The 23054-nt window shown below is 48.6% G+C and overlaps 1 protein-coding gene across 14 annotated transcripts in view; it reads right to left on the bottom strand.

Moving 5' to 3' along the window:
* Positions 1 to 23054, bottom strand: part of TBC1D24 (TBC1 domain family member 24) — a 1120122-nt gene that overhangs the window by 238325 nt on the left and 858743 nt on the right. For all 14 annotated transcript variants that reach the window (XM_069646948.1, XM_069646944.1, XM_069646940.1 and 11 more), the window contains one exon: positions 21747 to 21905. In XM_069646948.1, coding sequence (XP_069503049.1) covers positions 21747 to 21905 — 159 coding nt within the window. The remainder of the gene's footprint in view (positions 1 to 21746; positions 21906 to 23054) is intronic.

Raw genomic sequence — 23054 nt, 5'->3', positions numbered from 1 at the left:
AGAAGAAGATGGATGACGGCTTATGTCAATCAACCCAGTTATCTCAAAACACGAGCCCAGGATCTTAATGTGAAAGGACTATGAAGAAGCTGGTTTTCCCTTGCAAAATAAAGGAACCAAGGATGCTATTTCGAGAGATGAAGGAAAAGCACGAAGGGAGTCTACGAGCAGACCATGCGCAAGGACATATTTCCCAAAGTTAAGGAGGAACAAGAACATTTACTGATGCCAAATATTGGACAATTAAAAGGGCATGAAGTAAATATGGGATAGAGTGAGCAAGTCTCTAAAGGCCAAGGGGAGCAACTGCACCCAGTATAATTTGAATCAAATGGTGTTAGCAGCACCATCGATATGAACAATTTTATAGTCTTGTAACACGTGGCGAAGAGCTCGCAAACAAGGGCTATTCATTAAGTTTGAAGCCAAGATAGTGATGTGCCTACAATCCCACAAATGTCCCGAAACAGTGCTGACTGGCAAGGTCAACCTTCAAACAGGCCTAACTATGATAAAGGGTGGACTAACTGGGGCAACAAGGGGAAAGCTGAACTATCTCCAAGCACCTGGGTTTCGTTTCTATGTAGGGGCTGCTAGCAAGCCGAATGTCCATGGTTGAATTTGGGTTGCCAGCCAATTAGAATAGCCTACTATGCCTTTTGCATACAATGTAAAAAGTATTATTCCGCTGCTCCATTCTCTGCTATGACAAGGGCCTTATACCACGTGTATAGAAGAACAAGTAACCTACCCCTGGTAACGTTCTTCCGACTTCAGATGATGTCAGAGACTACCTTTGGTAAAAAAAAGAAGGCGGTACACAGAGTAAGGAACAAGTTACTTACCTGTAACTGCTGTTCTCCAGCATGGGTCTGGCATGGATTCACATGCTTATGAATATTCCTCGTCAGGCTGGGAATCCTCGGTAAAGAAAAAATCAGTATCAGTTTTGTTTCTGATCTGTCTTTCTTAGTAGTAACCAATCACTGATCTCTGGGTCATACTGCCCCCAGCCAATGACTGCCCTCTCCCTAAGCCCCTCCCCGGGCAGCCATCCTCAGATTTGGTAGCACGTAAAGTGGCAGTATGACCGAGTGAAGAGCCGCAGAGGGGAAGGAGGGAGGGTTCGCATTTGAATCCATGCCAGACCCATGCTGGAGAACAACAGTTACAGGTAAGTAACTTGTTCCTTCTCCAGCATGGGGTCTTTCATGGATTCACATGCTCATGAATATAAGAATACATAGCAGTACACACATGCACAACCACGGGAGGTGGCAACAGGCTCAACATTAAGCAATACAACAACTCAACATTAAGCATCTCTTACCTCCTCACCAGGCTCACCTTAAGCGAATAGGTTGCACAGCACTGCTTGGCCGACCCTGGACTCCTCCCTGGAGTCCCGATCGACGCAGTAGAATCTTGTGAAGGTGTGCATCGACCTCCACGTAGCAGCCCTGCAGATGTCCAGCAGGGGCACACCAGACAGGAACGCCGTGGTAGCAGCGATCACTCTGGTCGAATGGGCTCTCGGACGGCCGTGCAGCGGTCGGTTTGCCAACCGGTGACAGTGCATGATGCAGCCGGAGAGCCATCTAGAAATGGAAGCCTTCGAGAGAGCCTTTCCTTGATTCACAGGTCCAAAGTTCACAAACAGCTGTGATGTCTTCCGAAAACTCTTTGTGCGGTCTACGTAGAACTTCAGTGCTCTAGCTACGTCCAGCGAGTGCAGAGTCCTCTCGGCCTGCGACGAAGCGAGGGGAAGAAAACTGGCAACACCAAGCGCTCGTTGAGGTGGAAGTCCGACGGCACCCTGGGCAAAAAGGAGGGGTGCGTCCTCAGCACCACCCTCGTGTCGAGAAAAGTCAAGTACGGGGCTTGCAAGATGGGGCCTGGATCTCTCCCACTCGTCGTGCGGAGGCGATGCCACGAGAAATGCTGTCTTCCACGACAGGAACTTCAACGGCGCCGAATGCATAGGCTCGAATGGGGCTCCCATGAGTCTGGTCAGCACCATGTTGAGCTCCCACGCCGGGGAAGGGGCCTTCACTGGCGGGAAAGATCGGAATAGTCCCTTCATAAATTCCTTCACCAGACGATGAACCCACAAGGACGCCCGCCCTGTAGTTCTGGTATATTGGGAGATGGCAGCCAAATGTATCTTGATGGAGGCGTGAGCCAGTCCAGCTTTGGCCAGCGACAGTAGCTACGGCAATACTTGAGGGGCCGTAATCCGCAGAGTGTTAATCTTCCGTGCATGGCACCAGACAGAAAACCTCTTCCACTTATGTCCATAGCATTTGAGAGTAGAGGACGCCCTGGCTTTTGCAAGAACCTCTCTGCAGTCAGCCGGGATATCGTATCCTCCAAACTCTAGTGCTGCAGGAGCCAAGCCTGCAAGTTCAGCGCCTCCGGGTCGTGATGGAGAATGGCGCCTCCTTCTCTGGAGAGAAGATCCGCGTCCGTTGTCAGCTTGATAGGTGTGGACGCTGACAAGTCCAGAAGGTCCGGGAACCAGATCTGTCTTGGCCACGCCGGTGCGACGAGGATCATCCTGCACCTGGACCTCTTGAGCTGGTTGATGAGACGGAGCAGCAATGGCAACGGAGGGAACACTTACAGGAACAGGCCGTCCCAAGGGAACGAGAAAGCATCGCCCATGCTCCTCGGCTGTGCGAACCCGCTGGCGAACCTCTGGCACTTGGAGTTTGTCGCCGTCGCGAACAGGTCGATCTGGGGTTTGCCCCATCGTTGAAAGAGCCGATCCACCTGGTCCTGGCGTAGTTCCCACTCGTGGCAGGAGCGCAGCTCCCTGCTGAGTGAGTCGGCGATGGTGTTTTTTATTCCTGCCAGGTGGAAGGGAATCAGAAAAATCCCCTGGGCGACGGCCCAGTGCCACAGATCCTGGGCCTCCTTGGAAAGGGCTGGGGATCTGGTGCCTCCCTGCTTCCGGATGTAGAACATTGTGGTGGTGTTGTCAGTGAAGATCCTCACCACTTTGTCCTTGAGGGACAGAAGGAACGATTTGAGCGCCCAGAACACGGCTCGTAGCTCCAGGATGTTGATGTGGAGAGACCTCTCCTCCGGGAGCCATAGGCCTCTTGCGTGGAGATCTCCGGTGTGGGCCCCCCATCCCTCTAGGGAGGCGTCCGTCGTCACCGTCTCCTGCCACGCCGGGGTCTGAAAGTCTGTGCCTACCGTGAGGTGCGCACGGGTAACCCACCACAGAATCGCCCGATGGAACTCCTCGTCGAGCGGGATCCTGTCTTCGAAGCTGCCCGCCGCTTGACACCATCGGGCATCGAGGAACTCTTGTAGCAGACGCATCCGAAGTCTGCAAAGGGGCACAAAGTAGATGCATGAGGACATCATCCCGAGGAGGGACTTGATGGACCTCACCCTGGCCACATCTGTGGCTAACAGGCGCTGCACCTTGCCCAAAATGGCCTTCGTCCTTTCTTCCAACAGAGATGCCAATTGCCTCACTGTATCGAGCTTCGCTCCCAGAAATAGTGCCACCTGCGACGGAACCAGGTAGGATTTGGGGTAGTTGATGGCGAATTCCAGTTCCGTGAGCAGGCGGACGGTCCTCGCCGTGTGTTCAACGGCGAGTTCTCTCGACCTTGCCTGGATTAGCCAGTCGCCCAGGTAGGGCTAGACATGGATCCCTTGCAGGCGCAGCCGCGCCGCCACTGGTGCGAGGCACTTGGTGAACACCCTGGGTGCCGACTTTAATCTGAATCTGAATTGGTAGTGACGCCCCCGACTACGAATCTGAGGAACCTTGTGTCCTTTTAGAATGGGGATGTGAAAGTAACCACCCTCCAGGTCCAACGACGATAGGAAGTCGCCCTCCTCGAGCTGTCCCAGCACGTGCTGGAGGGTGAACAGCCTGAATTTCTGTGCCTTGATGTACTTGTTTAACCAGCGCAGGTCCAGGATGGGGCGGCAACCGCCTGTCTTCTTTCTGACGAGGAAGTACCTTAAGTATACTCCGGAGCCCCGGAGCCTCTTGGGGACGAGCTCGATGGCACCTTTCTTGAGCATCGCCCTTACCTCCGACAGCAGTTGAGGGACTTGATTCTTCTTCCTGGCCACGGGGGGAATGCGAGGACACTTCTTTTGAAATTCTAGCGAGTGTCCACGGGCCAGTGTGTCAAGCACCCAACTGTCAGTGGAGATGGACTCCCACACGCTGACGAACTTCGTCAGCCGGCCTCTCAATGGGGTGCTTCGGTGGGGGTCCAACGCTACTGCTGGTTCAGTCCTGCTTGGAAGAGGCCTTGCCGCCTCGGCCTCCTTGACGATGGCGGCGAGACCCTCCTTGCTGGCCGCGACCTGTGTAGGCCTCCTGGGACGAGGAACTGGCTGCCTGGCGGTACGTAGAAGAGCCACCGCTGGATCCCTTGGAGGCTCCCTGTCTGCCTCCGGAGCTCCGAAAGGGCCGCCGTTGCTGAAGGACTCCTAGGGCTCGGGCTGTCTCTGTGTCGGTCTTGATGGCCTGGAGGGACTCATCCACCGTCTTCCCAAACAGATTGTTGCTGTTGAACGGCATATCCAACACTCTGGTCTGGACGTCCTGGCGAAAGTCCGTAGCACTGAGCCATCCTCGTCGTCGAAGGCAAACCCCGTTGCCCAGCTGGTGAAATCCGGTATCGGCAATGTCCGTTGCCACCATTATGGCATGGTCCAACGCCACCTCCCCTTCCTGCAGAATCTGTAGTGCCTCCGTCCTCTTGTCATCCGGTAGGAAGTCTAGCAGGGGAGCTATCTTGAACCAGAGCTCCCTGTCGTAACGGGCCACAATCGCCATGGCATTGGCCGCCTTAATCGTCGTCGCCGCTGACGAGATGACTCGTCGTCCGATGGAGTCCAACTTCTTGCCCTCGCTGTCCGATGGGGAAGTGGAAGTTGAAGCCGCCGTACCAGCCGCTTTCTTCTTGGCCGCTGCCGATACGACCAAATCCGGCGTAGGCTGGGCCCCGAGGCACAAGGGGGCGGCGTCAGGGACCCGGTACTACTTCTTGTACCTGTCCCTTTTGGCGGGTGTCGTGGAAGGGTTCTTCAGGATAGCCAGCCCTTCGTCCCAGATGTCGTCGAGCAACGGTACCGCGAGGACCATCTTTCTCTTGGCCTCCCGTCGTTTGTAAAGAAAACCTTACTTTTTCTGTTCCTCAAGACAGAGCTGGAAGAGCTTGGATGCCCTGGCCATCATGGCATGGAAAGAGCCAATTTCGTCGGGCGGAGAGGCCCAAGAGGGGGGGGGGGGGGGGGTGATTGAGGAATGTCCGTTGTATCATCGCCCCCGTCGTCGTCCATCCCAGTCACTGTATCAATCGCCGTATCATCCCGAGGGTCCGGCGAGGGGGATGAGGGGTCCACAGGCCTTGTGGGCATGTAGGGCGGTGCAGGGTGGACTCTCCTCCGCTTGTTCGGAGGGCTTCCCAACGGTCCAGGCTCTGGATCCTCTGTTGGGGTCCGTGGTAACCTCGTCCTTATCTCAGTACATAAGGATTGGATCGCCACCAAAATGGCGCAGAGCTATCCTGGGATTCGGGCAATGGCTGCGACGGGCGGGATGGCTGCTCCACAGGGCCCTCGTCGTCGCCATCTTCGATCACATCAGCAGGATCCTTCCCCTGGGATCGAACCTTCCCGAACCTCTCGTTGAGGCCTTCAAACCTCTCGTTGAGGCCTTTCACGGTTTCCACCGGATCCTCCTCGGAGGCTCAATCCGAGTTCGTAATGGCCACTGCCCCCCCCCTCTTTTTCCACCGGGGTCTTCACGGGGGTCTTAACGATGGGCTGGAAAGAGGATTCCCCCCGCTGTGGCAGGGAAACAATGGGCCCCGAGGCCGACCTCCAATGGCGTAGCCTCTGCCGGCTTCGCCAGGGCCGCTGCGACAACCTCGATAGAGGCCTTTGCCGGGTGGATCAAGGCCCTCACCACCTTATGTGCGTCCTGGGCCTTCGCTTGTGGCGGAGGGTCATCGCCTCGCACCCCCTCGGCTCTCATCGAGATTGACCGAGGCATCTCCAGAAGCTTACCTGTGTTTTCGGACTTTCTCTTCCCCGAACCAGAGCGCTGGCTCGCGGTTGATCGTGCCAGAGAAGTCGCGCCCTGCTTGGCAGCCGAAGAGCCCGACCTTTCGGCGCTCCCGGTGCCCGCGGACTTGCAGTGCTTTGTCTTCTGTTGGGCCCCCGTTGCTGGGGCGCCCTCACAGGACTTAGAAGACCGCTCAGACCTTTTCTTCGCCTTCTCACCTGCTGTGCACTTCTCCAGCCTGGTGGTGAGGCGGGAACGACGATCTTGCTTGGTCCTTTCCGACAGGTTCTTGCAGAACGCACAGTCCTTTTCCACGTGCGTCTTGTCCTCATGGAGGCAGTAGAGACATCTCGAATGCTCGTCTTCCTTGAAAACATTTTGTAATCCGCATCCCAGGCAGCTCCTGAACAGCTTGCATCTGGGAGTCGAGCTTCCCTTGCCCTGGGCCATGTTAGGCAGAAACCTGTGCAGTTCCCTTAGGGACCACTGCAAAACACTTAAGATTGCAGGTGTTGGCAGTAAACACAATTGGTAGCAGTCTGTAGCACCCAGATTTACCTGGTAGCTGTGGCTGAGCAGCCAGACTTCTCTCAAGAAGAGTTAGACAATATATAGCGTATACAAGATAGGTACCAAAATACAGTTGCACAAGCAAACACTGACCAGAGCTTTGGTATCAAAGTATATAATTATCTATTTAAAGACACACTTATAGAAACACTCCAGCACTATTGTTGTAAGCAAGTTCAAAACACAGTTACTATTAATATATATACACCCCTTATTCCTTATTAGACAAGTCTTAGTTAACACCACTTATTTTCAGACAGAGGTGAGCGCTTAACTGAAGATGGCACTCCAATAAGTTATCAAAAAAGGGAGGGAAAAGGCAGAAATTAGAAAAGCACACAACACTAATACTTCAGAAACACCCAGCAAATCAGGAAAGTCAAAGTCTACTTGTCAGCAAAAAGCTCAGAGGCCAGGCTCCCTCTTGGAGAGACCAGAACACCAATGCGCCCAAGATCACACAGTTTAGAAGGCTTGAAAAAGTCTTGCAGAGAGTTCAAAAAGGAATTAGTTCAGCTCAGAAAAGTTCTGTTAGCCAGCCTAGGGTCTGCCCAGGTGGTAAGTCGAGGATTTAATAGACACCCCGTACAGACCGTTGCAAGGGAGGCTAGGCGGACACAGTACCTTTAAAATGGAGAGGATCCTCCAGCAGGGGCAGTTGTTCCTGGCAACGGGTGCAAGTCACGGCGTCGTCCAGAGGAAGAGAAGATCGACGTGGAAGAAACCTGAAGGTCGTTGCACTGCCAGGGAAGAAACCGGCCGCGGAGTTCTCCGGTTAAAAGGTACTACCCTTTTATTCGCGGTAGTGGTAAATCGTGGTATCCCGGTTGCCGGGGTGCTTGGCACAGGCAAGGCGGCCACGAGATGATCCAGGAAGGCGAAAAGACGGGCAAACTGGTTATCCCCACCAGTCAAAGGAATAAGACTCCTCGGATGAAGATATTCTCTGTCGTTGGGAAAAGTGGTGAGACGGTTCAGCAGGGCTCCACCAGTGGTGTCGTCGTTGCAGGTCGGCTCAGCTTCTCCCTCCTTGGATTCTTTAGGTCCTGTAGCGACGTCTGAAGTTCCAGTCCCCAAAGCCCTGCTTTTATGCAGAAAACCCCCATTCATCAGTCCTACCTGTCACTCAAACATGCTAAGTGGTGAGCCGGGTGGCTCACCACTGGGCCAATCACACAAGAGTGCGACTTGAGTTGTCAGTCCAGGGTGCCTAAACCCCCCCCCCCCCCGCCCCACAAATCCTGTAGACCCAGACAGAGTGGAACCACTTTTGGAGGCTTCTGTGTAGAAGCCCGCCAAAAAGTGGGACAAAGGGTTGGAGTTACAGAGGCGAACACAAACGCCATTTTAAAACCGAGTTCTGACGAAAAGACCCAACCAGGGTATAAATATTAAATAAATAACCCGGCGGTATCTTTAAACGTGGTGCGCTTAAAATGAATGGGAAAATTCCCATAGAAAATATTCCGGTAGAATATTTCACGTGGTAACCACTGCAACCAGCCAGAAACTCGACGAGGGGGGACTGCACAGTGCCCCCTCGAAAAACAGACCCAGAGGTAATCTAATTACCCCTACCAGTACTTCCACAATATGATGGTTTGTACTGGTTCTGTTCCCAATTTAAGACTAGTAAAGTCAATGGTGACTTTACATGCCCTGGGAGACAGTAGTCAGTCCCAGGGTATGGAGTCTATGTTTGGGGGTCACTATGACACCCCTGTGTTACTGCACTGAGGGTGCTGTGTAACACACTTACCAAAAACCACATGAAACCCTATGGAGTAAAAGACCCCATAGCCCATAAAACACATTTCAAAGTCAAAGGATATCTCAAATCATGTCTAAGAGTGGGAGAAAAAGAGTCTCACTCTTAGCAGGAGAAAAAAATAAACCCCAAAAATCCAGCAAAGCTGCTGGGGGACTCACTAAGTTTGGGAAATTAGCCTTAACAGAGAATTCTCCCTAACAGGCCATGTCCGTTGAGGTAGGCCTCAGATCTTCTGGAACCTCCAAGAAGCGTAACTCGACGAAAACTTCACCCTTGAGGGGCATAGAAGAATTCCGAAACGGGTCCCTGTTATCTGAAGTGGAAACGGTGGGGCTTGAGGCTCGATTAAACCGAAAAAATGAGAAACTCTTCTGAAAAAGCGCGAAAACGCAGTAAAAGCACGAGAGCTAAAGCACGAGGATTCCCAACACTTGAATGTGCGGTAAAAATCTGAGGATGGCTGCCAGGGGAGGGGCTTAGGGAGAAGGCAGTCATTGGCTGGGGGCAGTATGACCCAGAGATCAGTGATTGGTTACTACTAAGACAGAAACAAAACTGATACTGATTTTTTTCTTTACCGAGGATACCCAGCCTGACGACAGGGAATATTCATGAGCATGTGAATCCATGACAGACCCCATGCTGGAGAACTTTGTCTTTATGAAATACCGTGTAAGGAGGTTTGCAAGAAAGAGCCTGCAACTCGCTTACCCTGCGGGCTGATGTTATTGCGATAAGCAAAACATGTTTTAATGTCAAGAGCCTTAAAGGGCATGAGTGTAAAGGCTCAAATGGAATACATGACAAAAACTTTAACACAAGATTGAAGTCCCATACAGGTACCTTGAATGGAACTAGTGGGTATACATTAGGAAGGCCTTTCAAGAAATGGATTATCAGAGGGATCTTAAAATATGAATCCTCCTCAGAGGAGCGCTTAAAAATGGGAAGCACTGCTAGGTAACCCTTAATGGTTCCAATCTGGAGCCCCAGATTTGCTAAAGGTAACAGAAAGGGAAGTACCATAGGTGTGCCACATAGAAGACCAAGTTACTTACCCCTGGTAACGTTCTTTCGACTGGATGTTCCTCCAACGTATTCTATTCCTCACCCGGGCCTTGTTTGCATATTTTTTTAAAAAGTTTGTTGAGTCCCCTAGCGCCCGCACGCAGTGCATCTCCCCCCCCCCCCGGCTGCCCTGAATCCACATCCCGCCCCTGAGCCTGCCCCCTCCCCACTGATTGGCTGACTCAGTACTCTTAAGCCACCTTCCCAGGGCAGCCCTCTGCCCGGCAGCCCCTGTTGGCAAGGGCCCCAAGGCAAAGGGCGGCTCCAACAGAGGCGGCTCCAAGAAGTGTCAACAGGTGTCCGCAGGGGAAGCGAGTGGCCAGCCGTCAACCATCGAATACAAGGACCAGTAAGGTAGGAGTGGCCTTGGGTTTGGAGTAGAGCAACCACTCTACCCTAGAATCCGAAACACTTAACAAACCCACATTAAACAAGGTGATTACTCCCCACTGCATCTCTCTCCCTCACAAAATTCAAGCAGTGTGTAATACTGTACTCATCTGACCTGCTAGGCAGACACCTCCCCCCTCTATACAGGAATCTCAAATTTAGCAGGATTTCTCTTTCTCAAAATGCATTGTATGTTTCTCAGATTGCATTGATAGGCGCCTCTCCCACTATACAGGTCTCTCAAATTTAGCAGGGGTTCTGTTTTCAAGTTGCATTGTATGATATTTAGATTGCATTGATAGGTCTCTCTCCTACTATACAGGTCTCTCAAATTTAGCAGAGGTTCAGTCTTCAAATTGCATTGTAAGGATTACTGTGAAGTGACACTGCAGCAACGAGCTGGGGACACGAAGCAAAGAGCTGGGGGTAGATCTCTCTCCGCGGCAGGAGCCTCAATCTGGAACAGCCTTCCTGCCTCCCTGAAACTTGAGGAGAACCATCTCCGGTTCCGGAAGCACCTCAAAACCTTCCTCTTTGCTTCTGCTTTCTCTCTCCCTCTCCCCTGCTAAATTCTTCACTAAATTCTGCACTGAATCTGAAACTTGGCCACTCTCACCGACCTCGGTCCTGGGCCCAGCCACTCTCCACTTGCACTGCCTCCCTGGCAACCCCTGCACTGCGGGACTGTCTCTGTATCCCTACAACCCCCCCTTCCCAGCACTTGCCTGCACTTACCTTGCACTTGCCACCAGCTGGCCCTATTTATTTATCTATTTATTTCTATTCTACTTACCTTGTACTGCACTTTTCCCTTCCCCCTACCCCTGCACTGTCTGAATGATACCTGGCCTAGTAGGATCGTTGTCTGTCCTCCCCCAGTCCCCCCCCCCCTCCCTGCCTCGTCGCGCCTTGAAACACTTGTGTATAGGCGCGTTACAAATGCCATATCATATCATTAGGGGCTCACGCCTCATAAGATAACACAGTGAGTCCTAGCTGCGCCCCTCAAAGTCACCCCCTTTAGCTAGTAGATATCCTTAAACCCACATAGCTAGCTCACTGCAGTGAACTACGTCCAGGGAAACAGGCAGTAAAACAGCCACCGATAACACCCAACTATATAACCCCTAACCACCTCCCCTACCCCTCTCAAGACCGACTAAACTAAAGACTAACTACAGATAGATCCCAAACTGGTAGTGCACAACAAAAAAAAGAGCAATGGCAAAATGGTTCACCCCACTACTAAGCTCCATGAAAAAGAAAACAAAAGATGGAACTGGAATGGAGGAAAGAATACAACCCGGACAAAAAACAAATCCACGCATATAAGAAGGAAATTCAAAAGGCCAAGAGAAGGCATTATGATGACAGAATCATCAATGCCACCAACACAAAAAAGAAATGTTCAACATCATTAAAGAGATGAGGAACCCACCAGGCTGCGACAACACCCCAACCCCCTCAGAGAAACTATGCAACGACCTGGGAGACCACTTCAAGAAAAAAAAAATCAATGACATCCGACAAACCATACAAAACAGACCAACCAACCACAACACACAACCAAACGAATTCAACAAAGAACCAAAGCACAAACTCCCAAACTTTCCTGCAATATCAAAAAACACAGCAAGAAAGCAGGATCACCCATGGATCCCTGTCCCCCGGACATCTACAAATCAATCCTCGCACAAGGAACGCCAGCAGAATATTACAGAAACCTTTGCAATCTATCACTAGCAACAGGAACTGTACCAAGGACCTTCAAATCAGCATATATCAAACCACTTTTAAGTGGTGACGTAGAAGACCTCTCCAACTACAGACCGATTTCAAACATTCCCTACCCAGCAAAACTCCTTGAAACCTACGCATACAAACTAACCCAAGAACACGTAGAAAAACACCACCTGCTAGACCAAGCTCAAGTCGGTTTCAGACCCGCAAGAGGAACAGAAACAGCACTACTATCCCTCTGGGACGACCTAAAAACTAACGCAGACTCAAACACAACCTCAGCCCTTATTCTGCTCGACCTCTCTGCAGCCTTCGAACCAGTAAGCCATGACACTCTAACCAAAAGACTAGAAGACATAGGCATAACAGACATTGCACTGCTCTGGACTAAATCATTCCTAGCAGACAGAACAGAAACCGTATGGATTAAACCCTTCAAATGCACCCCACGAGTTAACGACTGTGCAGTGCCACAAGGATCCTCACTATCACCACTGTACTTCAACATCTACCAGACTCCAGTTATCCAAATCTTCAAAAAATACAACATTACATGCTACAACTACGCAGATGATACTCAAATCATCTACAAAATCGAAGACACCCAAGCCGATCACTCAACCCTAATCGAGTGTCTAAAAGAAGTCTTCAACTGGATAAATGACAACAATCTGAAAATCAACCCAGGAAATACAGAAATCATGATCATATCCAAAGACCAAGAGAACGAAACTGCCATCCCATGGCCATTGACGATGGGAACCGCACCATCACCATCTACGGTAGTAAAAAATCTGGGACTCCTGATGGACAACACCCTAACCTTAGAACCACAAATAAATGCAATAGTCAAGAAATTCTTTTACCTCCTCCACACGGCAAGAAGAATCCTACCTTTCCCCTTCTTCACGCACAAAACACTCACAATCGTCGCCCTCATCATGTCAAGAACACCCCAAAAGAATAATAAACACCAAAGATCACCTAAAATTCAGGAAATTACTAAAAACCTGGCTCTTCAAAATCACGGACTCAAACTGATAACCAATATAAAAAAATTTCCGAGGCCATCAAGCTGGAATGGATGATATCAAAGATAAGGAATACGTCGGAGGAACATTCCACCGAAAGAACGTTACCAGTTTGGTAAGTAACTTGTTCTTCGAAGGGATTGTGTCCTCCGATGTATTCCTGATCTTTGATAGACTCCCATGGAAGTAGTATAAAAAGGAGTTGGGTTATAAAGATGAAATATTTTCCTTTAAAGATATACAGAATGCAGCACAGCTTTCCCAATTCTTGTCTGCTGGCTAAAGGAGGAATCTAGGCTGTAAAATTTGGTAAAAGTATGTGCGGACGACCATGTGGCAGCCAGACATATCTTTAATTGGGACCCCTATCTGGAGAGCCGAAGAGGTTGCGATACCCCTGGTTGAATAAGCCCTAAGATGTTGAGGCGGTTCTTTTCCTGCCAATTTGTAGCATTCTAAAATGGTCAAAATGATCCATCTTGAAATGGTCTGTTTTGTGATTGGCAATCATAATGTGTGCCCTGCATATCCTACAAGCACAATTGGTCTTCTTGCCTTATCCTAGCAGGTCTGCTAATATAAAAACTCAAGGCACACCTTGGATCCAGCCTGTGTAATCTTTCTTCCCCTTTCCCTGGATGGGGAGGAGGATAGAACGAAGGTAAGGTTATTTTCTGAGTAATATGGAATTCAGAAACCACCTGAGAGAGAAAATTGGGCTTCACTTGTAAGACAACTTTGTCTTTATGAGGAGGTTTGCAAGATAGAGCTTGTAATTCACTCACTCTTCTAGCAGAAGTTAAGGCCACTAGAAAGACTGTTTTAAGAGTGAGAAACTTTAGTGAACAAGAATGAAGTGGTTCAAAAGTAGTACCCATCAGAAACTTTAAGGCAAAAGTCCCACAAAGGAACCTGAAAAGGTTTTGGTGGATAGACATTTGTTTTTTCAGAAATTGGATTACTACGGTTAAAGATAGACAGCGCTGCGAGGTAGCCCTTGACCGTACCAATTTGGAGACCTGAGTTTGCTAAGTAAAGCAAAAAAGATAACACCCTTGGTGTACCACATGAAAAACGATCAATATTCTTTTCTCTACACCTGCTGCAAAATTTGTTCCAACAGCAGCGGTATAAAGTTTTTGTTGCTGGCCTTCTAGCTGAAAGCAACACCTCCATGACGTCATCTGGGAAGTCCCAATCTTTGTATCTCAACCTTTCAGAAACCAAGCGTGAAGGTTGAGGGTTTTGATGTCTGGATGGAGAACCTGACCTCCCTTCTGTGAGAGAAGATCCTCTCTTTGCGGAAGACGAATCTGAGGACAGATAGACATGTCTAGAAGGTCCAGGTACCACGTTCCATTGGCCCAATCCGGGGCAATTAGGATCATGGCTTTCCGGAATCTTCTCAACCTCCTGATCATTTGAGGAATGACAGGGACTGGAGGAAACTCGTACAGAAGTGGAAACTCCCAGTCCACTACGAACGCGTCCCCTAGAGCTCCTCTCGGGGGAAATTCCCTTGAACAAAACTGATCGCACTTCCTGTTGATGCTGGTGGCAAACAGATCCACTTTAGGGGTTCCCCAAAGGGTGAAGATCTCTTGAAGGACTTCCTGAGCTAGCTCCCACTTGTGGGAGACTGCTCTGACTGCTCAGAGCATCCGCCGTCAAGTTCTTCTCTCCGGCTAGGTGAACTGCCGATAGAGAGATTCCTTCTTGAATTGCCCAAAACAAGAGCTGCATTGCCTCTCTGCACAGTGGCAGTGACCCTACACCCCCTCTTTTGTTGAGGTAGTGCATGGCCACTGTGTTGTCCGTCATTATCAGGACATTCTTTCCCTGTACTGATGGCAGAAAAGCTTTCAGCGCTAGTCGATTGCTCTTAGCTCCAACAGGTTGATGTGTAGTCTGGACTCCGATAGAGACCAACGACCGCTGCTGGTCAAGTCGTTGGCATGAGCTGCGCACCCCGTGAGTGAGGCATCCGTGACTACTGTTATCTCTGGCCATGTTTGCCAAAAACTGTTCTGCTTTCATGATGTTCTCCCGACAGGCCCACCACTGACATAATCTAGCTGGATCTGAGCTTTTTCCGGAGATACTGCTCTGATCAACCAGTCGTCCAGGTAGGGGTAGACGTGGATCCCTTCCACCCTTAGAGTTGCAGCCACCACCGACATTAGCTTGGTAAAGACGCTTGGGGCGGAGGTCAGCCCAAATGGCAGAACTCGAAATTGATAGTGAGAGTTGCCAATTGCGAACCTCAGGTATTTCCTGTGTTTGAGATGGATTGGCACATGGAAATAAGCATCCTGAAGGTCTAGAGATACCAACCAGTCCTGAAGCTGGAGGGCCTTAAGGATCTGAGAAAGGGTTACCATCTTGAACTTGTCTTTCCTGAGGAATTTGTTCAATTCTCGCAAGTCCAAGATGGGTCTCAGTCCTCTGTCCTTCTTTGGTACTAGGAAGTAGGGGGAATACCAACCATTGTTCCCCTCCGCTACGGGTACCGGTTCTATGGCACCCTTCTCTAGCAGGTCTAAAATCTCCTGCATAAGGAGCGGGTCTGGAAGCTTCAAAGAGTTGTTCCGAGGTGGATGACTTTGAGGAGTGTGTAGGAAGGGCAGGCAGGAACCTTGGGCAACTGTTTCCAATGCCCAAGCATCTGACGTAATAGCCTGCCATTCTGCCAGATGTTGAGTTAACCTGCCTCCTACTGGTGTCTTGTGAGGGGAGACCTCAGAGGGGTTTAGAAGCGGCTGACGCAGATGCCGAGGGTAAAGTGGCACCTGCTGTTGTGGCTTTTGTAGCTTTGACTCGTCCACCACGGGTGAATCGTCTCTGGCCCCTTTGAGCTGACTGTCTGCCTCTTCCGAATGCGGAGTAAAAGCAAAAGGACCTACTCCTCCAGGATGTACCTGTGGGACGATTTGGAGTTTGCTGGATTGCAGCGCCAAGGGATTTCGCTGCTGCTTTGGATTTTTGCAATTTCTCCAGGGTGTCATCAGCTTTCTTTCCAAATAGAAAAGTTCTGTCAAAGGGCATATTCAGAAGTCTGGCTTGCACATCTGGAGCAAACCCAGACTTCCGCAACCACGCAAATCTGCGTATTGTAGTACTTGCCGCCATGGCCCTGCTGATGCTGTCAGCAGAATCAATGCCTGTTTGGAGGGACTCGCACATTGCATCCTTTCCATCCTTGAAGATGTTTAAGAATGCATCCCGTTCTTCTCCTTCTGGGAGACCGTCAGCTGCAGATGAAGCACACTCCCAAAGTGTGTGGCTGAATCTTGCTAGCGTGCAAGTGGCGTTGATAGACTTAAGCGTCATGCTAAATGCCGAAAAGACTTTTTGACATGGCATCAAATCTTATCATCTCTGTCCTGTGGAATAGTAGGGTATGCCGACTTACTATTAGATGAAGTCACTGCTTGCATAACTAAACTCTGGAGTTGGATGCTTACTCAGATATTCAGGACCTGAAGCGGATACTCTGTATTTAGCAGAACGTTTTATATTTACTGCAGGGATAACTTCAGGAGTTTCCCAATTAGCATCCTGAAGGTCCAGAGATACCAGCCAGTCCTGGAGCTGTAGGGCCTGAAGGATCTGAGAGGGAGTTACCATCTTGAACTTGTCCTTCCTGAGGAACTTGTTAAATTCTCGTAAGTCCAAGATGGGTCTCAGTCCTCCGTCTTTCTTCGGTATGATAAAGTAGGGGGGAGTACCAGCCCTTGTTCCTCTCCGCTACAGGTACCGGTTCTATGGCACCTTTCTCTAGCAGGTCTACAATTTCCTGCAAGAGGAGCGGGTCTGGAACTTTCAGAGAGCAGTTCCCCGGTGGATAACTCTGAGGGATGCGTAGAAAAGGCAGGCAGTAACCTTGGGCAACTGTCTCCAATGCCCAAGCATCTGACGTAATAGCCTGCCATGCCGTCAGACGTTGAGTTAACCTGCCCCCTACTGGTGTTTTGTGAAGAGAGTCCTCAGAGCAGTTTGGAGGCGGCTGATGCAGATGCTGAGGGTAAAGAGGCACCTGCTGCTGCTGCGGCTTTAGTATTTTTACTCCGTCCACCTCGGGTGAATTTTTTCTGACCCCTTTGAACCGGCTGTCCTCTGCCTTTTCCGAATGCGGAATAAAAGCAAAGGGACTTAGCTCTCCAAGAGCTTCCTGGGGGGCGATATGGTGTCTGACGGATTGCAGCTCCTAAGGATTTTGCTGCTGCCTTTGATGTTTGTAGTTTTTCTAAACTGTCATCCGCCTTCTTACCAAACAAAGAAGAGCCGTCAAAGGGCATATTCAAGAGTCTGCTTTGCACATCTGGAGCAAAACCAGACTTTCGCAACCAAGCAAATCTCCGGGTTGTTGTACTTGCCGCCATTGGCCCTGCTGATGCTGTCAGCAGAATCGATGCCAGTTTGAAGGGATTCACACATAGCGTCTTTACCATCCTTGATGATGTTTAGGAACGCTTCCCTTTCTTCTCCCTCCGGGAGGCAGTCAGACGCTCATGAAGCACACTCCCAAAGTGTGTGGCTGAACCTTGCAAGCGTACAAGAGGCATTGATGGATTTCAACGCCATGCTACATGCGGAAAATACTTTTTTGGCCATAGAGTCATATCTCTCATCATCCCTATCCTGTGGAACAGTAGGGTAAGCCGATTTACTAATTGCTGAAGTAGCTGCCTGAACAACCAGACTCTCCGGAGTTGGGTGTTTGGATAAATATTCAGGGTCAGCAGAAGACACCCTATATTTAGCTGATAATTTTTTGTTAACTGCCGGGATTACCTCAGGTGTTTTCCAGTTTGCCAATATTCTCCTTTGTAATGCCGCATGAAATGGCACCACAGGATCCTCCTTTGGACCTTTGACCAAGATGTCTGTGAGGTTGTCTTGCTGAAAAGCAGGCGAGGGTGTGGACCACCCCATAAACTATTATCCTTGCCATCAAGGTTCTATAAGGGGTTTCAGCATGTTCCCCTGGGTCTGGTGTGGCAAATTCCACTTCTGGGGAAGTGTCCAACCCACTTGCTTCCTGTAGGGATTCATGGAGGTCTTTCAACCTACCTTCCTCAGAGGTAAAGTTGCAGATCCCTGCAACTCAAAAGGTCTTTCCTGATCCAAATCTTCCCCTTCATAAATAGAAGATAAGACTCTGGAGTGATCAGGTCTTGAAAATGGTATAAATCCCATTTCCAGAGCAGAAGGAGCCAAATTTGTCATGATTGGCTGAGAAAATGTTGACGCGGACGTTAAAGGCTTCGAAGCCGTCGAGAAAGGTGGTAGAGGCCTTGAACTTGAGAGTATCGGGATTCTACTCGAGGTTGTCGACATTCTCGTGCTCGAGGCTCTGGGTATGGCCACTGGCTGTGAGGTGGCCGTGGGTTTATCCTTTCTCGGCGTCGAAGACGGCGTCGACTCGACTGACCTGTGCGTCGAAGAACCCTTCGATAACAGCATCGACGACGCAGATCTATGTGTCGAAGGGTTCTTCGACGACGGCGTCGAAGATGCAACTTTGCCTTTACTCGAGGGTTCGTGACGCTTTCGAGTGGCTTCTTTCGCCGGGTACTGCGACTTGCAGCTTTTTGATTTTTCGGGTCTTTCACCCAGGGTATTATCACCCTCAGCAGTCTTCGAGGGGGTCGAGGCCGCTTTCTCGAAGACACTTAGCATCTTTTTCCTGAATTCCTCCCACTTAGCCTGAGAGCTATGTTTTGTGGGGCAGGAGACCCTTTTTGGGGAAACGGAAGAAGACGAAGACGAGGAAGGGGATCTTCGACATCTCTATTTCGAATGCTTACATCTCGAAGAGTGATGGGAACTGCTTCGAGACCTAGAACGAGAATGTCTTGTGATGGCGAGGAGACGAATGTCTCGACTCCGCCGAGGAAACATTTGAAGAAGTTTTAACTGCCTTACCTCTCTCGAGCTTCTCTTACGCTCCTTCAAGGCTTTCGCCGTCATGGACATGCAGTCCTCGCAGTCCGAACAATGGTGCTTGATTCCCAGGCACCATAAACAGATCCTATGAGGATCTGTCAACGACATTTTCTTTCCACAGTCTCGACATTTTTTGAAGCCGGACCGTGGAGTCGTCGGTTCGGGTGAGGAAGCCATTGAGTACGAGTCGGTATTCACGAGGAATAATGATATATTTGACTGAAAAACTGAGCAACGATATTCCGAGGCCCCACGAAGCGCGGAAAAACAGAACTGAGCAACGGACGCTGCGCGAGTCTATTCATACGCGTGATTATGTTGGCGCCGATACAGAGGCCGTCGAGGGACATCGGCTCGAGGGACGTCGACGCGCAGCGCCCACTACTGAAAAAAAAATTCAGAGGCCAGCAAGCTGGGAGATCTATCAAAGATAAGGAATACGTCGGAGGACACAATCCCTTCGAAATGGAATTACAGGTTGCCAAGCAACTGGACTGGGATGCACCTGTGGGGGAGGGACAGAGCCCAGGCATGCCAAACTAGACAGCCCGGTTCCAAACTACACTAATATGCTCATGTGGTGTAACGCAGCCTCCAATGTGACGCAAGGCATGTTGGCGTAGGACAGCCTTCCACTATCCCTCGACGAAAGAAACACTGCAACCACCTCCACCAATAGACAATGCCTGTAGACCCAAGCATGCAAAACTCACAAGTACTACAAAGCTCTAAGCAACTATAATAGGCATGTCAGATATTTCCATATGCACCACGAATTCCCAAGTAAGAAACACCCCAGCAATCAGATGCACAATCATGCACGGGCACCACACAGTCAAACAGGGAGAACCCACTTGGCACGTGTGGTACCACCAGGAGCAGTATAACGTGTAACTGTCCAAAACATGTAATTTATGAACAAAATAGATCCAACAGTAACCAACTAAACCAGACCATGGAAAATACATCCAAGGACTAAGAGTTCACATTCATCCTGAGGTCTAAACTTAAGGGTGTTAGCTGAATAAATTCACTGGGGTCTCGGACACAATTGGGAAGGTCCTTGTATAGTCATTACAACCAAGTAAATACAATAACACAGCGTAATGTGGAGAGTAGTTCCATATAGTAGATTAAATTGTGAAGATTGGCAATATTGTCCGCCTGCTGGTGTCACCCCTTTTCTTGAGAATGCATGCAGCAGCATACTATGCAACTGAAGGATTTGTTCTAATGATTCCCTTGCTCTGGGGAACACTAAATGTGGGACTGGAGAGCACAAACAGGGCACAAGATAGCCGTTGGGTTCATGAGCTTGCAGCTGTGTGATGCCATCATTTCATCGGAGGCGCTGAGCAGGGCAGAACTCTCAGCCGCTCCCTTGCTGGTGCTGTATTGTAGGAATTTGGGGTTGCCTGCCTGCAATATACTGGCTTGCCACAATGCCCCGATACCTGTGGAAAGCTACCTAATCTGACGCTCCATGAGACCAGTGCGGTCTAATGGAGGAAATGGGCTTCTGAACTGAGGAATACATCCGCAAATGGTCCTCAAAAGGTAAGAGGGGAGAATTTTTCAAATTGTAAGCTACAAGATAGCCATATAAAAGTCACCCATCCTCGCAAGGTCCTGAGGGTTCTACACTCTTGTGTTTTCTTCATTCTGAAGATCGATGTAGAACCCATAGACATAATGTGTTTTCTTATCCCGTACAGATGACTGGAAGGACTCAGATGTTCATAACTTTTAAAGCAGGCAGTGTCGACGGGCATTGTTCCGAAATTCATTGGCTTTCTAGCACACCTTTTGGATTTTGACTGACTTTTATGAAGAAATAAAAAGACATTGAGTCACTTTACATTAGAACTTATGATTTAAGGACTACTAACAAGAAAAGAAACTATACTATTGAAATTAGTCTGTACATATTGTTGCAACTTGTCAATAGAGCAAAATGAGAGCGCTTAGTTCAGGGGTGACCCTGAATTTCTTTTGTACACTATATATCCTTGTGCCAAGGTTTTCTTTTTCCCCCAACACGCTTCAATTAATCAAATTGACAATTTTATGGATCTTTAATATAAAAAAACATTAATAGCAAAGCGGTAAAGCGGTCCCCACCCCTGACCCAATTATATAAACGTCACTCGCCACACCAGTTCTCAGCTACACACAGCACACATTTTTTTGCTCGCCAAGAGTAAATTATCACTAGCCAATGGTTAGGGACAAGTGAAAATGTTGAGGCCTGATGCAACATGAGTGTAAAGAGAACATTGGATGTGTTCTGTGCCACTGTTATAGGACATAATAACATTTACCAAGCAGTTACTGTCTTGGAGTGCTAGTAAGATGATCTCGGTTGTACTTTGATTCATGCAACCTTAGGGGCACTGCTATTTGTGCTCTTTGGTCAATAGGAGCCGGTTTCCCTGGTGCCTGGCCCCGAGTGAAAGCAGATTCATTAGTCCTCTTCAAGGTCTAACAAGTCACAGGTGTTATTTCAACATTGAGGGTTTTCCTGTCAAAGTTCTCGACATTAGATGGTGGTGGGGGTTGCTCTGAGTGACCCTCCGGAGATACTGGAGGCTGCTACAGCTGTTACTCCAGAGAAGACTAGGCCACTTATTGATTCCTTGTGGGGAGTTACAAATGGGGAGCTCTGTGATACATACCTGTTTAAGGTGTTAAGAGGTATGTTGTGTTCAACATCCCTGAGATTATTAATAAGTATGCAGGTGCTATAACCCGAAGACCCATAACCCTACTAGAAAGGAAAACCCTGATGGAATCTAAATTCTCAATTTCCTGCATCTTTTGCTTAGCTGGTTTAGAGAAAAGAACACCCAGTTCTGCTGTAAATACATCTAAGAAACCCATTGAGGTTTATCCAAAATCCATCCTGTTAGGAGTAAAGTTTGTTTGAAGCATATATAATGTGTGCACTGTTGGTCCAACACACTGGGCTATTAATCATTTGGTGACACGTAAATATGGTGGTTGCATGAAGTAAAATTTTGGAAATGTTTAAATGGGATTCTCCATCCACAAGAGAAGAAATGCAATGAAAATCATGCAGCGGACCAAACGTTTTCAAAAATAAATATTTTGAGATTGGATACTGCGTATGTGTTGCTAATTCCCATTAATATATTTTGGAAAAAAAACTAGATTGTACCTGGTTAGACTGCAGCCATGTTCTAGGTTTGTGAACAGCAGAAGGGGCTGGCATAGAGCAAAGCGTTCTGGGATCCAAGACCAGATATCCCTCATTTCTTTCACAGAGACAATTTCCGAGTTAAAGTTCTCTGCATGCACTGCTAAGTGCACATTCTGTCTGCGAGAAAAAACACAAACGTTACAAATTAAAGGGGCAGGCAAAACAGTAACAAAATACATCAGACGTAGCAAATCAATAAAGGAAAGGCAAAACAAAAAATCCTACGTACGATTTTGGGCACAATCTTAGGTGTGTTGCAGCCTCAAATTCACAGGACTAAATTCCTCTAAAGAGATAGACCACCAGGGTACATCCGCACTGCTCAAGGAGTGCAAAGCTGTAAAGTAATTGGTGCCCCACACCCATGTAAAGTCTTGGTTTGCAAGTGAATGAGCAGAATTATACATTTCAAACCATCCTTACGATTAAGAGTTAAGGGATTGTGACTAGATTTTAGCATTAAAGAGCCACTGGCGTCAGCAAAAACAATAACTTACAAATAAAACGCATATATTATGCAAGGCTCTTAGGTCAAGCTACAGGCAGGTAAAAACATTCCATTCATATTGTTTCCTAGTTCAAAGACTGGTTCCATGTGTTTTGACCATGGTTATTTTCCACATTTGCTCTTTACCCGTGAATTTTTCTCTGCGGTCTTTTTTTTTTTTTTTTTTTAAATTGGGGGCAGGGGACTCCCCAACCACCCAGCTAATCCACCCCCACCTCCTCACCATGCCACACTCCAATCCCCTACCCTCACGGGTAAAGTGCAAACTTAGAAAGCCACCACAGTCAAAACATGGCATACGCAAAGACTATTTATTTAAAATTTAGCATAATTCTGTCAGTACTTCTGCTCCTGGAAAATCAACTAAGGAGTAAAAATGATACAAGATGGTTGTTTAAGTACTGCTGCCAAACACATTTTAAAATATGCTGGATCAAATCAAACTCACACAGAATACAAAGTATAAATGTCACAATTTACTTTGGAATATTCCATGCATGCTTAGGATATCCAGACTCACAAGGCTAAAATAACCTGAGCAATAGGCTGGATTCTAGTAATTATTATTATCAATTACCTGATTGTTATTTCTTTATTATACAAATTAAGATAAACATTTAAACTATTTCATTTACAAAATAGTACTCCGCTTCTTTACAATTCATGGGACACTTGGCTCAAAGGTCACAGCACCAGGCAAACCCAGAATCGGTTCATTTTTAAACTTGCAAGGAAAATGCTTGCTTTGTTAATGGAGA

Source organism: Ambystoma mexicanum, chromosome 2q (assembly GCF_040938575.1).
Source record: "Ambystoma mexicanum isolate Mex_15411 chromosome 2q, UKY_AmexF1_1, whole genome shotgun sequence".
Lineage (NCBI taxonomy): Eukaryota > Metazoa > Chordata > Amphibia > Caudata > Ambystomatidae > Ambystoma > Ambystoma mexicanum.
This window is presented reverse-complemented; position numbering and strand designations above follow the sequence as displayed.